General features: G+C 42.2%; 1 protein-coding gene across 8 annotated transcripts in view; it reads left to right on the forward strand.

The window, feature by feature from the left end:
- The window catches only part of ELMO1 (engulfment and cell motility 1), a 312,564-nt gene that overhangs the window by 231,000 nt on the left and 60,898 nt on the right, over window positions 1-20,666 (forward strand). The window contains exon 1 of one of the 8 annotated variants that reach the window (XM_081931091.1): window positions 4,707-4,726. The exons of 6 other annotated variants lie outside the window; for them this stretch is intronic. In XM_081931091.1, the coding sequence (XP_081787217.1) occupies window positions 4,718-4,726 (9 nt within the window). In that variant the 5' untranslated portion in view covers window positions 4,707-4,717. Of the gene's footprint in view, window positions 1-4,706; window positions 4,727-5,253; window positions 5,765-20,666 lie in introns of those variants that run through there. One more of the 8 variants, XM_081931092.1, reaches the window with a different exon arrangement.

The following is a 20,666-nucleotide window of genomic DNA, read 5'->3' on the forward strand; positions in this document are numbered from 1 at the left end:
AAGGTCAGTGGTTCGAATCCCTGTGACGGGGTGAGCTCCCATTGCTTGGTCCCTGCTCCTGCCAACCTAGCAGTTTGAAAGCACGTCAAAGTGCAAGTAGATAAATAGGTACCACTCCGGCGGGAAGGTAAACAACGTTTCCGTGTGCTGCTCTGGTTCGCCAGAAGTGGCTTAGTCATGCTGGCCATGTGACCCGGAAGCTGTACGCCGGCTCCCTCGGCCAATAAAGTGAGATGAGCACCGCAACCCCAGAGTCAGCCATGACTGGACCTAATGGTCAGGGGTCCCTTTACCTTTACCTTTATAGCTCCTTTACCGCATACCATTTTCTATTTGCTAAGTTTATTATATGTTTCAGGGCCATGGGGGGGTATGTTTCAAATTATTGGGGATACTAGGTGGTTGTGGTTGCTATTTGATTGCTTCATGCTTGGCTATTACTAATGAAGCCATCTTGAATGCTAGATTTTATTAGCGGATAAGTGAGATATAAATGGATCTTTAAATAAAAACACCTTGATAAAGGGCTGAAGAGCAAGCCAGAGTGTCAGGATTGAACGACAAGCCAGGAGGCAGGATCAGGGCGTGAACCAGAGGACAGGACCAAAGGAGACAGGAGCACAGCACACGTCAGTGAAGGCCTCCGTACTCAAGCAAGACTTAGATGACACATGAAGCCCTTAGAGTCTTTCCTGCCCAGGAACAGTCAACAGCCAGCCTAGATAAAGTCATTCTAGTGCCAGAAGGTTCTTCACTCAGAAGGCTGCCTCCTGCAATTCATTGATGCTGCACAGAGATCCAGCAGAAAGATACACATATAAAGGCCAGTGGAGTCTCAGAACTATTTTCCATGTGCTGCGCCAGGGATAACTCTCATGTGACAATATGTAACAGGACCCAGAATGTTGAAGACGAGAGCGGCAGCCGTTCTAGAGATCTGCTGTTGTGGAAAACATTGATGGAAAGCTTCACCTGTAACCCTGGACATTCTTTGTCATATAATATGCTCCCCATATGAGTTCATCCTGGGGAGCCAGAACACAACGCATTTAAATCTGAAAGTGACAACAGACCTGCTAGAATACCTGGGGCATAGCATTATAGAACAGTAGAGTTGGAAGGGATGAAATTGCTCACCTGGAGTATGGTAACTGATTGGACCCTCAAGGGCCATCTTGTCCAATCCCATACTATGCAGGAATCTCAACCAGATCATACATGACAGATGGCCATGCAACCTCTGCTTAAAAACCTCCAAGGAGGGAGAGTCCATCACCTTCAGAGGGAGTCCGTTCCACTGTTGAGCAGCTCTTACTGTCAAAAAGCTTTTTCCTGATGTTTAGTCGGAATCTCCTTTCTTATTACTTGAATCCATGGTTTCGAGTCTTACTCTCTGGAGCAGGAGAAAGCAAGCTTGCTCCATCTTGCTCCGTCTTCCTTGGAGAACTATTAGATTATAAGTTAAGTTTGTGGGATATAAAATGCAAATAAGATGACAAATTGCTGGTAAAAAAATTTTTTAATGATGAAAATGGGAGCGGGAGACGTGAGGAAGTCCAAAGAAGTTGTGAAAATATGTTATGACATATGTTGTATTGTGAGTTATCTATGTATCCATATTGAAAACCTTAATAAATATTTTATAAAAAAAAAAAACCATCTTGCTCCGTCTTCCATGTGACAGCCATTTAGATATTTGGACACAGTATTTCCTGTGTGGTCTGTCCAGGGCAGAATAGAAGGTTGAATAAAGCAGAGATGGAGAGAGTCAAATGGCAGTTTTGAACAGCCGAGATTTTAACAGAGCAGGGATGGGGGGGATGCAAAGGAAGATGGTGGTTTTAAACAACAGCAGAGGTTTGTATAAAGCTGGAATGGAGAGAAGTAGAGGAGGGAAATGGTTGTGCAGTCGCCTCCTTGAATTGGATTGCCGCCTTTTTTATGTGAGCTCTGCTTTATTGATGTACAAAGTTGTACTCTACAACCTGATACACCTGTTACGGTAGGTAAATCATCCCGATTTATAGAGGATAGTGCTCAGGAAACACAACTCAACTTGAACACAAAACACAACACTGCAACAGGCACACAAGCAGCTCCTAGCAGCTTGAGACGTGGAGAAAATTTTTTGGCTGCACTGCTCAGCCCTTTAAAGTTCCTTACACGAAATCTGCCATTTTTAGTTTTTATATCAAACCTGAAGCAGTCTGTACCTGACTAGACTCTGGGTGCAAAAGAACCCTGTAGACCCTCATTTCCATTGCTATCCTCCAGCTGTGCTGGCAATAAGATACAGTGGTACCTCAGGTTAAGAACTTAATTTGTTCTTAACCTGAGGTACCACTTTAGTTAATGGGGCCTCCCGCTGCTGCCACACAATTTCTGTTCTCATCCAGAAGCAAAGTTCATAACCCGAGGTACTATTTCTGGGTTAGCGGAGTCTGTAACCTGAGGCGTCTGTAACCCGAGGTACCACTGTACAGCAACAAGTTTTTTTAAATAAGGCTTTTCTGGAACGTCAAGGAACAAGCATGTGATGTTTTCTGTCGCTACCTATTGGAGTGCACTATTAGATATCCAAGTGATCTGTGTTGTAGTGTTTCGGTTACAGTGTACCAAAACCCCCTGTATACCCACAGGGACACAGCAAGACTAGAGATGTGACAGAAAAGAGAGCTATGGCGGTCTATGTAGATCCAAATCAGGAGACCTGACAGTACAGAACTACAGAAAAGGGGCCTTTGGGGTGGGAGAAAGGAACATGGCAGGTATTGCCACTGCATAAAATGCCTTACTAGTTAGAGGAAGGCCCTCCTGTTTCTTTGGACTCCAGAGAGCTGAAGAAGAAACACTGGGCAGTCCATGTTGCCACGCAAGACAATTTTACACTAAAGGTAAAGGGACCCCTGACCATTAGGTCCAGTCGTGGATGACTCAAGGGTTGCGACGCTCATCTCGCTTTACTGGCCGAGGGAGCCGGCGTTTGTCCGCAGACAGTTTTTCCAGGTCATGTGGCCAGCAGGAATAAGCTGCTTCTGGCAAACCAGAGCAGCGCACGGAAACGCCATTTACCATCCTGCCGGAGCAGTACCTGTTTATCTACTTGCACTTTGACGTGCTTTCGATCTGCTAGGTTGGCAGGAGCAGGGACCGAGCAACGGGAGCTCACCCCGTCGCGGGGATTCGAACCGCCGACCTTCTGATCGGCAAGTCCTAGGCTCTGTGGTTCCCAACAAATAAGGCAGGACAGTTTGGAGAGGGGTTCTAATCATCAAATAACTATTTCAAGTATTTCTAGACTTAGTCTCTCTTCCCCCTCTCTTCCTGGCGCTACCTTGACATCAGGTGAGCAGATCTGCCAGACTCTGTCAAAACTATCACAGCTGGAGCTAAGCACTTAAAAGAGGCCTCCACTGCACCTACAGCCATGCCTTTTTGCTTGCTAAGAGAGTGGTTGCAGCTTATGCCTCACATGTCTATGGCTTCAGACAGACGACCAGACCTTCATAGCTTCAACAAGTTGATGTCCTCATGTGCATTCAGACCATATGCTAGCTCTTTGCATGTCGTATGTGTGTCTTCTCTGTCCTGGTTGAAATAATGACATCTAATTGGATATAACACCGAGAGACTGACTTAGGCTTGTCCTTGAGCATAAACAGAGTGCAGAAACAAGAATATATCAGCTACATTAAGTACATTTACCCAGATTACCTTGGGGTGCATTTTACCACACTTTAATGTTCATATGGGGGGACGCGAGTGGCGCTGTGGGTAAAACCTCAGTGCCTAGGGCTTGCCGATCGCATGGTCGGCAGTTCAAATCCCCGCGGCGGGGTGAGCTCCCGTCTTTCGGTCCCAGATCCTGCCCACCTAGCAGTTCGAAAGCACCCTTAAGTGCAAGTAGATAAATAGGTACCGCTTTATAGCGGGAAGGTAAACCAGAGCAGCTTCATCACGCTGGCCACATGACCCGGAAGTGTCTCCGGACAGCGCTGGCCCCCGGCCTCTTAAGTGAGATGGGCGCACAACCCTAGAGTCAGTCACGACTGGCCCATACGGACAGGGGTACCTTTACCTTTAATGTTCATATATTGTCAGGTAGTCCTGGAATAGTGTGGGGAAGAAAATAATATATATATTGTATACACCACCCGATTTCTTTGTGCCCTAAACTTACGTGAATATTGCTCCCATTTATATGCACTTGTGATGACTTGTTTTTTAAGAGGCTCCCGTGTCCTTTCAAATGAAGACTTTAATATGTCGTGTGCAGGAGCATTTAACCATATGATTTTTTCTTCTTCCAATAAAAAATGGTAAATAAAAACTGCACCCTGTTACTGTTCTGATTGTGCATTTCCAATCTTCTTCAATAGATCTACAGTTACAGGTGGGACCTGCAACAAAATGTTGCAGTATGCCCTCACCTTCTAACAGGAGTGATCAGCCACTCAACCACCCATGCCATTTTCTAGGATCCTCTGTTTCGTTCCTCCCATTTTCCTCTTCTAAATGAAATTCAAAAATCCATGGCTCTGAGCATGCTCAGTCCTTACTGGGCTGTTTTTACTCCTGTGGTTTTCCATAATGTTTTGTACTTCTGCGTATCTCATGATTCACCGGAGCATGCTGATATTGTCCTCTCGTTTCTCAGTGACCCCGTTTGGGCTACAGCCCTGTCGGCATTTGCTACCTGAGTTTGCTGTCAGAGCGAATGATAAATGTGAGTGATATAATGCAATAGCCCAAATCAGCTGACATTAGAAGTTATTCATATATAATACTAAAGCTTTGCCGTTCACCGTGGCAACCATAAAGTGAGCTCCCCGTGCCTCTATTTTAAGGGCTTTCCTGGGGTTTATTATAAATGTACAGTTGTTACCCATCTGTTGTTTACCGCTTCCTCCATGTGCATGAGTATTTAGCAGAATGTACAAGCGTGTCCTTAGCTGCAGATGTATGTGCCTATTTCTCTCTCTCTCTCTCTCTCACACACACACACACGCACACGCGCACACACACACACATTTTCATGTTTTAGCTCTCATAGCATGCATATAAAGTAAACTCCCGATCAGATAAGCAGTCGGGTTGGTGGGGTGGAAGATGAGATTGCATTTGATTATGAGCCTGGCAGCAGATGTTCTACACAAATCCAGCTCACTGCATCCAGTCAGTTTCCATGGTGATGGAATCCGTAATTGTTGAGCTCAGGCTCTCTCCCTCCTCTTTCGCCTGCAAGGTGGGAGCTGGGAATGAATCTGAACCCTCCCTAGACAATTCCTCAGCCCTAAAAATATAGCAGGAAGGGCTAATGGGGCGAGGGATATACGGAGAGAAAAGGCACTGTTATTTTCCCCGCGAAAGATGCTGGAAGCAAGTCTATCCTCCTAGGAAATATGTCCTCTGAAGATGCTAAATAAATGGGCAGGAGTTTCCCTGGAAAAAAGCAGGCACGCTGATTGGCTGCCGTTTGCTAGGTGCTTGCCAATCAGAGCACAACTGGGCTTCAGCCCTCTAAACATAAGCAAAGCTACATGCTTATTCTTTTTGACTTGAGCTGTGCGCCAAGCCAAGGTGTGCAGAAAGGGGCTCTGTTTTCCTATGGCGAACTGAAAACGGATCTCATTAAACGGCTTCATCATAGGCCATCTGCTGTTCGAGAATATTGCTCCTTCCGCGGAAAAAGCCTTAAGTCATTCTCTTGCTGTAGCACCAAAGGGAAATTGGTTGCCGTGCATGATGGAGCCACTGGATTTCTGTAAGTGAGCATCTTTGAATTATTTAACCTGCTACTTCAGCTTGAGGAGCAGTGAGGATTAGTACCAGGAGCTGGCAACCTTTATTGAGGATTTTATTTTTAAATGGAACATGATTGCACTTTGTTTAATGGCTTCAAATATGCAAGCATACAATAAATGTAGCTGTTACCACTGCCTTGATTTCCTCATGATTAGTGATATGTATGGTTTACTTTTTAAAATTCCATCAGTTCCAAAGATTTTACAAATGCACACAAGTTAATATTTCATTCCAAACTACATGAAATTAAGATGGGGGTATGGAAGGAGCTGCCACAGTCTGATTTCTAATGTTTGCATCATTAAGGCATGCAGGTTTTACTATGGCTGGTTTTCGGTTGCTTGCTTTTAAAGTTCATTCAGGTAACTGTATTTGCTGGTCTCTGTTCTCAGCACCATGATTCCATTCTCTTTCTAACTACTTTTTAAAAAATTGGAATTCAGAATTAGGGTTAAAAATAGTAATTCTAGCCCTAATAGATATATTACATGTTTCTACACTGGACAGGTCAGCACAGTGGAAATTCAGATAATTTTTTGTTTTTGATTTCTTTGGGTTGGATACTGGATTATAACTCTCCTTGCCTTGTCAGCTTAGCCTCCTAAAGCAGATACTCTCAGAAGCTCCATATGACAAGTGTGTGTGTGTAAAAATCTGTTGAGTTCCACCCAGGAATGAATCTGTTTGCATTCAGCCAAAACAATGTTCTTGGTCTCTCTTTAACCTTTCAAACACCACAGAGTCAGGAAGAGCACGAAACTGAGAAATTGTATGAGTCAGGAAAAGTTTATGTTTCACTTTTCAGACTCCATCAAGGTAGAGACTTTGGGATCCTCAGTGAAGACATCAGATACAGAAATCTTTGTGAACCATGTAGTTTCTAGATATTGGATTCTTAGTGTTGTGATGTGTTGAGCCTTTGACTCTAAAATTACGCATATATAAGTAATTTTATATATTAATATATAAGTTGCCATACTCTGCATCTTTTAAAGTCCTTCACTTGGGGTTGGTTTTCCCACCATTGTTCTTAATGCACTTTTGGACCTTATATTTTCCATGTAGGTATATGAGCTGTTTGAATGGAATCTGATCACTGATGAGCTGTTGAATATTTACATGAAGTCTTTTACTCCACTGAGGTTCTCTGTATACGAAAGTGAAATAAGAGCTGTAATAGAGATGGTGCACATTAACGTGTTCATGGATGTCCCCTAGTGAATTTTTAAAGAGATTGGTAGTGTTTGTTATGCCATTGACCTAAATTTGCTAGTAAATTCCAGGTGTTTATCATTCAGGTTTTATCCAGCTGTTAGGCGATGTATTGTAATTTAATGGGAGCAAGTCATTTTGTGGTTATTGGGAAAATCAAGATGATCCAACTCTGATGGAAATGATGGAAATTCTAGCCTTGAACTGAGATGTTGTTTGTTCCATACATTTATTTATCAGAACCCTTTCCACTGAATATTCTATTACAAAGAGTATTTTTGAGTAGAGTCACAACACAACTTCGGGCTCCTAGTGGTGAGATGTATAAGGAAGCCTTTGAGTAGCATTTGTTACTGCTACATTATGTTTGGATAGTAGGGAACACAGCCTTCAGAACTGTAAAATAAAGTGCTGCTCTCTCTAACATTGACTTTCTACCTCTTGCCGTTCATCCTTGAAATAAATCTATTTCATAGTGCAAAAACATCCTTTCAGTTCTTGCTAACACTTTGGGGATGTAATTCAGACAGAATATAAATCTGTCATCTTCAATTACTATTGATGACTAAATACTGTTTGACTGCTAGAATCCGAGCATCTCACATAACCTTGTTTGAAGGGATTTGTTTACTTCTCCCCTCTCTGCATTAACAGCTGAACAGAAAAGAGATGGAGGGGGCAGGCTTTTAACCGCTAAGCTTTGGATGGAGGATTCTGACTATCTTGCTGGTAGAGTTAGAAGAATCAGCACTGCAGTTTAAGCCACCTATAAATTAGGGTTTGGGGCTGAATGCTTTATTTGCTGCCAGTACAGGATTGTTGTGTATTAAACTTCAGCTTCACCAACTACAAGCCTTTGAGCAAGCCGATCGACTCCTGCAACTGTGAAAGCTTGGGAAAAGCAATTGGGATACACTATAGTCCTTGTGCTTGTGTGTGTGTGTGTGTGTGTGTGCTCGCGCGCAATTTCAAAGTGTCTTTCATTGGCCTGCATTGTTGTGGAAATCAATTTACTTGATGGACTAACCCCTTCAAAATTGAAGACCAGATTCAAACAGAGATTCATATGGATTCTAGCTTTACTTCAGAAACCCCCATAGCAAGGAATGTTCATTTTATCTTCCCTGAAGCAAAATCAGCATGGTCAGTAAAGGCACACACAGGACAGCGTGGAAGGTAGCACACAGTAGATGTCTTCCAACTGTTGTCGTGACTCAGCCGGCTGCAACCTCTGTACATTTCTTTCCTTAAGCCATTTATTTATCTCTTCTCTGTTTTGACTAGTTCTTGTAAAGACTCATTTGCATACATAAAATTCTAAAACGTTCATTACCTTAGCAAGAAAGGCTTATAGGTGCGGGGCAATGCTCTGAATGTCATTCAAGCAGTTTGTCTGTAACATGTATTTCTGTACCCCTGCTTTTAAAAGTGTGATTGCTGGTCAATGGCACAAAGTCTGTATGCCTGGTTAGTATCCTACACTCCTTGCATGGCATTGTTGTTCTCTTAGAGTTGTGTGGTAAGGTATCATTCTGAGAGTGCAGGTAGCTTCTATTCATGCATCTTATATTTATTGTGTGTAAGCATCTCTTCCTGGCTCATGCTTTCGCCTTTCACCATACCAATTTCTGAGAGTCTTGCTGCTTCTTTAACTTTTAATATTTAGATAAACAGGAATGGGTTTTTCAATTGGGTTTACACACATGAGATTAGATGGATTTGGGGGAAGGACAAGATTAATTTTGTTGTGCCCAATTTTCTCCTAGGAATCAATCTTTTTCTACTACAGTGATAACATGATCTTATTCTCAGGACATTCCTTCATGTCAAAGAAATTCTTGATGTTATGCTATGAACCAAATAGATAGATAGATAGATTCTTTATTGTCATTACACAAGTGCAACATTGCACAAGTGCAACGAAATTGGATGCCATCCCTTAAAAAACAACAAAAGCAAAACAACAACAACAACCAAACAAACCACATTCCAGCCACACCCACACCCACACCCATCAAACTCCCAGGTCACACTATCGAGTTACAGCATTCAAAAAGGCCACAGCTCTTGGATAGAAACTATTTTTCAGTCTATTTGTCCTTGACTTGATGTTTCTATATCTCCTGCCAGAAGGCAGTAGTGCAAACAGACTGTATCCCGGGTGAGATGAATCCTGCAGGATGTTGTTTGCTTTCCTAAGACAACGGGAACCGTACAGTTCTTCCAAAGATGGGAGAGGATGACCAATAATCCTTTGGGCTGTGGTTATGACCTTCTGGAGCACCTTCCTCTCCCTAGCTGTACAACTGGAGAACCAAGCACAAATACAGTATGTGAGAATGCTCTCTATGGAGCCTCGGTAGAAGGACACCAGCAGTCTCTCACTCAGATTGTTCTTCTTTAAAAGTCTGAGGAAATAAATTCTCTGCTGGGCCTTCTTCACCAGAGCAGTGGTATTTGCGCTCCAAGTCATGCCCTGATCGATAGTCACTCCCAAAAACCTGAATTCCGCCACCCTCTCCACCCGTTCCCCGTTGATATACAAGGGCTGAATGTCCGCCTTTTTTTTCCTGTAATCCACCACCAATTCCTTGGTCTTAGCCGTATTAAGAGCCAGATTGTTCTCTCCACACCAAACACAGAGCCGCTCCACCTCGTCCCGATAGGCGGACTCATCCCCTCCTGAAATGAGCCCCACCACCGTAGTGTCATCAGCAAACTTGATGATTTTGTTGCTGGAATAGATGGCTGTACAGTCATACGTATAGAGAGTATAGAGCAGGGGACTCAACACACAACCCTGTGTGTTGATGTACTACTGTGAAATAAGAAAATATCACTGACCTTGATAAATTCTGCCATATATCTTCTCTGTGAGAAGCTGGGATATGTATTCAGCTGACAAACTGAGTAATATAATTGGCTGAAGGGTGTAAACCCCATGCACACATGATAATGTTCATTAATGAAAGATACTTAGCTGCCACATTCATCACTGAAAGTTCACATTGAAAGATAGGCTTTATGATGGATTCACTCTTACATTTTGGGGAGGGAATAATTATATCATCTGCCACTCTAGACTTTTACATAACTATATGTTGCTAGTTACTTAGTTTTTCCCCTTCCCTTTTCTTACTGGGGTCTTAGATGGATGGGTCCCAAGATTATGCAATTCAAAGCTTATTTGCCCAGGGCAGTAACATCTGCAATTAAGGCACATGCCCACCACAAAGGTCAACATGAGTGTTCTTGAGTTCTAGAATGCCACAAGCATAGAGCATGCCTGAAATAGTTGCCTTGCACTGTATAACTAGTTCCCTAAAGAAGTGAGAGAAGCTACTTGTCCCCAGAGACTGCTAGTGGTTTGACCAGCCCCCAAACACAGCAAATCCTGAATTTTATTGAATATGAAATGTGCCTCCAAAGGATCTCCAAAATTTCACCAGGTTCTGAATACAACCAAGGACCACCCAATGTTTCATTCCATCTCACAACATTTGAAAATTTGTATGTTCATTCTCAAGAGTTATACCTTGTCTTTTAATCGTTTTCAAGGCGGCTAGCATCAGCTTGCAGTGTTACAGAACATGAATACATAGAGTCCTTTGGCCAATGGATGGGGGTTTAGTGGGAATCCCTTCAGTTCTGAAGTCCCAGGGCAAATGGCAGTTGGGGCAAAAATGTTCTTTCTGGCAGCTGCTCCTGCTGTTGGTATCCACCTGTCTCTGGAGACAATGGAAGAGTTCACCTGCAGGGGTGAAGTCAAACCATTGGAGAGTTACAGCGCCTGCTGTGGCTGTAGAGACCGATGTGGGAGAGACATGTTTTGTTCCAGGTGAGGCAGATGAAGGCGTCCATGTGTATTCCTTCTCTTTCCACTCGTCTGAGCATTTCTTCCTCCTCTTGTCACTCCTGTGGATACATGACCTGTCTGTCTCCAGGCATTGCAATCCTTTGCTTGCTTTATGAAGCATGCACCTTCCGATGAAAATAGCAGTCCCAAGTTGCCTTCTCTGGGTAACACCTAGTAAAGCACAATGCATAGCATGGCATCATTATGTTCTGAGCTTTCATGCCCCCCAAGCAGCAGCCAGTAAAGCTGAGTGATAGACTTTGTTGTTGTTTAGTCGTGTCCGACTCTTCGTGACCCCCTGGACCAGAGCACGCCAGGCACTCCTGTCTTCCACTGCCTCCCGCAGTTTGGTCAGGCTCATGTTTGTAGCTTCGAAGACACTATCCAACCATCTCGTCCTCTGTCGTCCCCTTCTCCTTGTGCCCTCCATCTTTCCCAACATCAGGGTCTTTTCCAGGGAGTCTTCTCTTCTCATGAGGTGGCCAAAGTATTGCAGCCTCAGCTTCATGATCTGAGTGATAGACTACAGTCCACAAAAGCTCTAAGCCATTTTAATTAGTCTTTATGGTGCAATAATACTGCTTTCCCCCCCTGCAGCTGACTGACATCACACAATGGTTTAGTTTTTTGTTTTTTAAAAAAATAATGTTACTGTACTGGGATCTTGATTTTAATTAGCAGCGATGTGTTTTTGATTTAAGTCTAGGTCCACCCTCATGTTTTAGAGGAAGGTAAATGGATGGGTCCCAGGGCTTGAGTCGAAGGCAATTGTTGCAGTAATTTTACTGACATCAAGCAGGTCTCTGTCTGCTCAGTGCGTAGATGGGAGACCATGTGAGAATCCTGTGTTGCACTGACTTGAGTTACATGACAGAAGGATCTAAATGTAATAAATGCTTGCTTGGCATAAGGAGGAAATCTTTCAACCCGCTACTTCCACTTAGAAAAAAGGAAGAGAGTGTGTCTCCAAAGGAGTATGGCCCTTTCAGTGGCAGGAACATTCTTACTGTGGCATTTCCAGGTGTAGCCCCAAGGAATTCAGGTGTATTTTCAGATCACGCCTTAAGTCACCCAAGTGATAAATAGATCCTCATAAGCATTACTTCGTTTCCCAGGTTTACAAAACTTGACATTCTGCTTACCTGTTAGCGTTGGGCGTTGAATGTGGATAACAAGAACCACTTTGCCGTGTTCATTTTTATTAAGCCAAACATTAATTTACAGTTAGTGTTATGTAAGGTAGATTTTACTGGGAAACAGAAGATCCCTTTTATGTCCAGTGTTGTTGTTTTTTAAACTGAAATGTAGCCACAGACTCTTCTTCCCATCCATCTATTCTTTCCATTTCCTTCTGCAATACATGTGGGTAGAAACTGATAACACTAAATTAAGATGAAATAGGTGAGAGCAAGGTAGATTGGGACCATGGAGGTACTCTGATTATGCCCGCGCTTACTTTTGTTCTGTGATTTCCCCCCCCCCCCAAGAGTGTTAATATGAAAACTTTCTACACTCCACTGAAGTTTCATGAACAATAAGAACTGTCAGCTGTGACAGTTTTCGCAGCCCCACAATTGTTCCTGCATTGTCTTGCCATTCTGTGTAGCATGCAAAGTAGAAATTTCTTTTGGCAGCTGCTCAGGAATAGTCTAGTCACAAAGAGTCACTATTACCTCTGTGCGGTTGTCACAGGTAGAATGCAGACTCCAGGAGCACATTGTAACTGGGACATTATCAGGATTTTTGCCTTTAATGCTCTCAATTCTACCCATTTCTGATGGCTGCATAACATAAAAGAGCATCAGTAGAAGATCGCCTTCTCTGAAGTGTGGCCATAATCCCAGATCCCACATGAGCAGGGCTAGATGCACTCAAAGTTTAGATGCATTCCCCAAATTTACTACAAGGGGGAAGAAATGAGAGAGAGAAGATCTTGGCACCCCTTTCATGACAACAGCTTGTGCGAGTGACTAAATTGCTTTTTAACACCTGCTTAATCTTTCTCAAGACAGGATTATCACTTGAGGCTTATTGAAAGTGATTTGCTGGGTTGTGAAAGCAAATCATGGTGGAAGGTGATTGCAAAACTTTTCTGTCCTCCAAGATTGGTCAAAACCCCAGTCTGCCTGCATAGATCTTGCATGCTGACTTCATGAGCACAGCTAGCACAGCAACAGTATAGAAATATGCACAACTTAATCCCACTGCAGAGTTTGCAGTGTGGCCTTAATACGAATTCAGGAATTGTTTTACTGAAATAAACCCTACCGTGTAGGAAATACATGCAGGGAACTTTGAGCTTGTGAATCTTTCCCCACTGCATGTAGTGTAGAATCTATAATGTTGAACGTGTGTAAATGTTTGTGTAAATACCTTCGCAAATAGTCCTTGTTTGGCCACTCACAGTGAGTAGAGCCTGCTTAGGGTGTAGGTTCACATTACAGGTTCTACATGCAAAAATGTTTTCAAGGGCAGCCCCATGCAGAGCATATTGTAATGGTCTAATTTGGAGGTTAGCACTGCATGGAATAGAGTGGCCAAGTCAACTCTGTTCAAAAGCATCTGTTGCCAGCTACATTTGGAAACAAGCACTCCTAGCTACGAAAACTACCTGAGCTTCCAGTGATGATCTTGGATCCAGGAATGCCCCCAGCTACATACTTGCTGCTTCCTGGCGAGATCACTTCCCTCTGGAGCAGACCCAAGAACTCAGAACATGCAACACCTTCATCTTGTCTAGATTCAGTTTGTTGTTTTTTTATCTGTACCCAGCCCACAATCACCTCCAGGTTCCAACATAGCACCTGATATAATTGTATATATAAAGTGGCCCAATAATTCGTGACAATATATAGGTATTTGTTTCCTTTTTGAAATCTATTTTTGTCTCAGGCATTTGTGACTCAAAAGTGTGGGCAGTGTCTGTTGCAGAAACAAAAGTGGTCCTAGATGGAACATTTCAAATATCTTGGTTTTATCTTTTCTCTTGAATATAGTCTAGTGCAAGCTGCATAAGTTTTAACCACTCCTAAGTGTTTATTATGTATATTAATGCAAATTGTTCTATTTATATACAAGAGAGCGTAACCGACCTTCATGCAGCAAAAGGCATCAGTGCCACTGACGTTTGGGTATTAATTATATTCTTTTGAGCTAATTTAATTTTACATTACAATAATAATAATAATAATAATTATTATTATTATTATTATTATTATTATTATTATTATTATTTTGAAACACTGCATGAAATAAATAGATAAAACAACATCCATTGAGCTGAAGAATTGGTAAAGCGTGTTCTCCTTCATGGAGAGCACGTGTTGCGGTGGGGGCCGCCAGGACACTCCAAAGTTGGGGGCGGGCTAACTGATCGTTGGCCACTGATGCGATTGGGGCTTCCCTTGTTGTTGGGAAGAAATTAATGTTGCCATTTATTGATTGGCAGCCAGAAATGCTAAAACTCCTTGCACGAGGCTAGGGCTTCCTCTTTTCGCCCGTGCAGCTTTAAAATATTGGTAACCTCCCATCCTAGGCTTTGAAATCCAGTTTGGATCTACATTTCTGAGAAAGTGCTGCTTGGATTTTCTCTTACTCAAGATAAAAGTAAAACAAAGCCTATGTTTTAGCATAGGCAACTTATTCAGGCAGATTTCTAAAAGAATGGGTGGTAAAAGCAAGTAAGATGGTGAGAAATTGGATCAGTTTTTCTATGGAGAGGCACACATAGAGACTAAAAATAAACGGCCTTTGCTTCGGGCAGCAAGCCCTTATTGCTGCAAATCGGTTGGGTGGGTTTGAATTTTTGGATTTAATTTTCCACTAGTCTTACTAAAATAGGTGAACAGAATTAAAAATGAAAACAGCATCCTTATAAAACAACGTGTTCTTTTGGAAATCATTCATTAGCCAAGTATCCGCATAATGAATCAACTATTTTCATTGATTCCTCTGGGAAAATTTCAAATGCATTTCCTGACCCCCTAATTTTTGACACACCCCCCCAGCCAAGAAAACCATACATAAACCCAGAAAAAAATGCTCTCTGATTTGTGTGATCGCTCCCCCTCCTTCCCTCCATTCCTCAGCAAACCAGAAAAAGGCAAACAAAAAAAATAAACAATGCTCTCTTTTTGGACATCTGAATCTGCGGTGTGTATAGCGAGGGTTGGGTACCAATTCCTCGTGGTCGGATAAGTGAATTTTTGCATACTGAATGTTTGTAAAGTGGAACTTTTGTGTATGGTGATAAGGGACTGTGATGTCAATAGGAGTATAGAATCATGGAATTGTGGAGTTGAAAGGCACCTCAGGGGTCATCTAGTCTGATAACCTATTATGCAGGAATCTCTACTACAGCATCCATGACAGATGACCATCCAACCTCTGCTTAAAAACCTCCAAGGAATAAGAGTCCATCACCTCTCACAAGAGTCTGTTCCACTGCCAAGCTGCTCTTACTTTATTCTTTCCTTGTAACTTGAAGCTATTGGTTTGGGACCCGGGGCAGCAGAAAACAAACTTGCTCTATCATCCATGAGACAGCCCTTTAGATATTTGAAGATGGGTATTATAACTCCCCTCATTCACCTCTTTACCAGGCTAAAGATATCCAACTCCCTCAACCGTTCCTCATATGGCTTGGTCTCCATCATCTGCACACGTTCCAGCTTGCCAGTATCCTCCTTAAATTGTGGTACCCAGAACGGGACACAGTACTTCAGGCATCATCTGATCAAGGCAGAATAAAGTGGCACTACTACTTCCCTTGATTGGAGCACTGTGCTTCAGTTTCATAGAAGAAACCAGATGCACTTGTAGATATTTGAGAGAATAACACGTTACCTTTCTAGTAAGTTACATTAAAACTGTCTTTCCAATGCACAGACTAACTCACTATATTTCGCAAAATAGGAGAATACATTCCAATACCCTATGAAGTGATAGCAAGGCTGCTTCAGTGACCCCAAAACCTGCTGGATTTTCTAGATGTAGCTGACAAATGCATGTTTATATTCACAGCAATCTATTGCAGACAACTAAGATTAATTTGAACTAGGGCTCAGCCAAATAATCAATTTCTGATTCTGGGCATTGGCTTTCAACATGTAAAGTAGTGAAAGAGAGCCTTGGAGTGTGCCCAGAGTGCAATTTCCTCTTTTTTGGATGATCCTAGCACATTCCTACTCATCTTTAAGAGGTTCACGATGTTCAAGGACCAAAGGTTCCATTGCCACCACTGTTTTTGCTGGAACATGCCACTGGGATTTAGACTGTTGAAAAACAGGCAACATGGCACCAACAGCAATCGTGTTTGAATTTTATTAATTTATTAAAATATTTGTGACCCACTGCATACCACTTGGTCTCAGAGCAGGGGAAACATAACTTATCTAAAAGAGCAATTCATTATAGAAAATAGCACATATAAACCAATAATTGTCACTATTCAAACAAATGAGCAGATCGGTGTATTTAATAACACACAAATAAATGCCAAATAAATAAAATACACCCCAAGATTTTCAGTAAAAGTCAGGAGACAAAAACAAGTTGGCCTTAAAAATATAACTCAGATATACATAATATCATAAGCTCAAAATATACATTATTTTTAAAAGGGAAATTGCCTCTTACAATGCATGTCAATCTTATTTTTTAAAAATCTGTTTTTAACATTTGTATACTCCTTTATTGTCAAAACCTCTAAGCAGTTCTTACGGGAATAACTTGCCCTAATAAAATCACAAACATTTGTCATGCTATATAGCAAAATTTCATTTGGTTACTCTTAAGATCACACCACATTTTCCCATGAGTGTTGGGCAGGCTCCTTCCACAGTCTGAACAATTTATATATTCAATAAACCTTTGCCATACATTATAAAATGAATAGGGGACATGCTTGCCCTTTGCTGCTCTGAACTGACAAGTTAGTTTTTCAGCCAGTGCTACTGACCAAGAATCAAAGGCTTAGGGTGATCACATGCTGAGATTTGCCTACCTAAAACAATAAGATATATGTTGCATTGGAATAGTCAAAGTAATTCTCTCTGTAATCATAGAGTTGGAAGGTACCACCAAAAGTCATGTATTCCAACACCCTGCGATGCAGGAACACAGATAAATTCCATAAAGTAAGCTGTATTGTTTTCCCCATACTGCATTGTGAATACAGAGGGGCGAGGGGAGCATGGAGGCTGAAAGAATAGTGGCCCGATGTGGTTGAACATGGGCTGGATCTAGACAGATCAAAGAAGCGTTTCAAGTACAAGCATGGTAAATTTAAACAGAGAAATCCAGTAGGGAAACACGGGGCTCCACAGCGCTATCTGGTGGCACAGTGTTATATCGCATATACAACACATATAAATCACTTTTTCTTTACCAATCTAGCTGAGTCCGCGGAGGAGCAAAAACAGTAAGATGGGCAGCTACCTCTCTGTTTTCCACACCGAGATGCAAGTGTGGAAGCCGTGGACACAAAACTGCCATCTCTCAACAATTGCCCTTCAGCAATGGAGCTCGCGCAGGGACTGCAGTGCTTCTGCGATCCTTCTGCGAGTCACTTTTGGTTATGCTAATAGGTTGGGGGATGTTGTTTAGGCCTCTGGGCCTTGGGAGCTGGTGACAGGGGCCTTTGGGGAGCTGTTAGAAATGTGTCGCCTATAAAGGATGGAACCTTTGGCATGTGGGTGGCCGGGGCATTGACCACTAGTCCTAATGCCTTTGGATGTCCCTAATAGCTCCTGCAACACTTGCCTGGGCCTTTGATTAGACAGGCCACAGAACAGCTAACATTCAGCAGACAGAAGATTTCTGAGCCAAGAGCCTAGAGCAGTGTTTTTCAACTACTGTTCCGCGGCACACTAGTGTGCCGCGAGATGTTGCCTGATGTGCCGTGGGAAAAATTGAAAGAATCGAAAGATTTAAAAATAAAGTATTTTATAATTTTTCATATTTCTGTTTACTTACTATTTCATAATAATTATAAAATACTTTCTTTGTGTTTATTTGATTCCTATTCAAGAGAATTACTTTATATATAGTCAATATAGGCACAGAGTTAATTTTTTTAACATTTTCTAATGGTGGTGTGCCTCGTGAATTTTTTCATGAAACAAGTGTGCCTTTGCCCAAAAAAGGTTGAAAAACATTGGCCTAGGATATCTCTCAACATCTGTCTCCCTATCTTACTTGTGTATTTTTATTTTTTTTAAGGCTGCCTCCCCAAATGCCCCATCTTTCTGCACACAAGCACATACACACACATGCACAAATAATGAGATACGTTTAGTTTCAAATCTGTAACAGAATTTTGCTGCTAATTAAATTGCCACTCCATTTCCATAAAATAATCTGGTTAAAGGCGAAGCCAAAACAGTATCAGTTTCTGTGTTCGTCAAGGTACAGCCACGTGGGCTCTGTAGCTGCACAAAGCCTTATTCAGGAAACTTCTCAAGCTGGAATCATCCCTTTCTGATCATTTCTCTTTTGACTGCCCCTCTGGTAGCTTCCAGGCAGCTTGTTTTGTAGTAAGTTCTTATTACAAACTACTTCTGTTCCTTGGTTTTAAGTTTTAATTCTTCATGGACACCCTCTTGACTGTGGCTTTTCTTTCCCACCTGTTTGAGCTATTGCAAGGATCTCTCTTGCAGCGATTGATTTCTCCCCATACAGATGTCCGTATTCTTTCCCATAGAGTGGACCTTTGTCAGTACTGCTAAGCCTTTACTGGGCAGGCATGGAAGAATCACGGTGGCAAGTGCTTCTTTAGGGGAAGAGGGTTCTTCCAGCTGCTGAGCAAGCCCATCCAAAGATACGAAAGTCTTTGACGATCTGCTAGCAGCGTCCTCCACCATCAGCTTTTCTGATGGATGATGCTCCATTCCAGATACCATCGTCAGGGAAAGACAGTTCCTCTTTGCAGGGCATTCCCTTGGCAGATCCCTCTGTCCAGGGGCTGCCTTCTGTGTCACTAGTCGCTGGCTCCCTAGAGAATCCACTGCTCCTTCGGCCTTGAAACTGAAGGATCAGAGTTGGGGCAAGACCCCCGACAGAATTCTAGCCTAGCATAGGAAGTTTTGCAAACCAGGCTTTACAATGGTGCAATGCACTTTCTTTCATAATTATTAGGGAAAGAAATGTATATTACATAACAACTATTATCTGGGGTGGATTATACAATTTAGTGTAACAATAGATATTACTTCGACCTTTGTGTATAATAAACCGAACAAACCATTTTGGTCACTGCATATTAAACCACTTATTAATTTAATCTCTCACTTTCGTAAGTTGACCAAATTGCCTTTTCCTGAAACATTAAGGGAGATAACGAGAAGCAGCTCATAATAGATTCAAAGCCCCAAAGAGAGCACAGCATCAGTTTTAAATATAGCTTATTAAAACGAACTACATGTTTCATATGCTTGGTTCAGACATGATTTAAAAGATTCATTGAACCAAAACTCCCAGAGGTTTCTGCTACTGTTTGATACAGGCTGCGACTATCAAGAGATTATCACAGCACACAGTTCCTCAGATCATCAGAATTCATTCTTCTCTCCTTTTGGAGCCATTATTATTATTATTATTATTATTATTATTATTATTATTATTATTATTATTATATTATTATTATTATTATTATTATTATTATTATTATTATTATTATTATTATTATTTTATTCCTGACACTCTGAATGCCTTTAAAGCCTGCGCTTTAAACTGCATATGCCAAATTATTATTGTGTGGACAAAAGCAAAAGCGTCTATCATGTATTTTTTAACAATATTAATCCCGCTCTCAGGTCATCTTCATATATTTGCTTCTCCTCCCATGAACATGGTGCAGGAATCAGCTGCTTGGTTTGCAGACAGTTCTGCAACTATCCTTTCACAGTATTCTATTGGGGAGCATATGGAAATGACAGGAATTTACGGGTTTGCGTATTTTGCGTGCATATTTCTGTGCTGGTGGGACACAGCACAATTACAAACTTTTGCATGGAGAGTGAATGTCAGAATTGGTTTCAAAGGGATCTGTCCTCAACTAAAACCACACACAGGATAAAGCTCTCTCCAAACTTTGCCCTCGTGAATACAAAGGGTATTCAAGGAGGAAGAGATTACAATTGTGTATATTTTAATAGAGCTTCCGTTTCCGGTCCAGTGGAATAGAATTATTGATCTGCTGAGTTGCGTGTCGAGGTCCCCAAGCCACCCCCCAAATAACTCACAACGCACACTTAATTTTTGTTTAAGGTTTTTGGCATAATTTTGGCCACAACTTTATTTAAATACAAAACCGTGAGTGGTTGTTTAGGCATTGGTTAAGACTATCTGTCCCCCCGCCTGGGGACAGAACTGACTTCCGGGCACCACCGAAAGACAGTGCAGGGGAAAGCAAGTCGGGGAGAAATGGAGCTGAGTCACAGACCCTCAATTCTCACCCGCCTGCTCCCCGAAGGCTTGCCGGCCCTAGTCCCATTCCAGGGATTGGACGAAAAGATGGCAAGCCCCAGGATTCCTTTAATGGAATTCCCTTTCCGCAGCAACCATGGAGGGGCAGGCCCAGCCTATCCTAACCCCTCCTCCACCAATTTATAACCAATGCCTAACCGCAACCTTACAAGTTGTGACGATTTGCTACGCAGTAGGCAAAAACCAAATGGCCCAGCCAATCAGCCAGATGGACAAAATTCCTACCAAGCCCCTGCCCCAACGGCAGACGACCCCATGACAGGCATAGCAAGGTCAATGCAACAACCCCTTATTCAAGGGAGGGTGG

This window comes from Podarcis melisellensis (genome assembly GCF_964234715.1).
Source record: "Podarcis melisellensis genome assembly, chromosome: 12".
Classification (NCBI taxonomy): Eukaryota; Metazoa; Chordata; class Lepidosauria; order Squamata; family Lacertidae; genus Podarcis; species Podarcis melisellensis.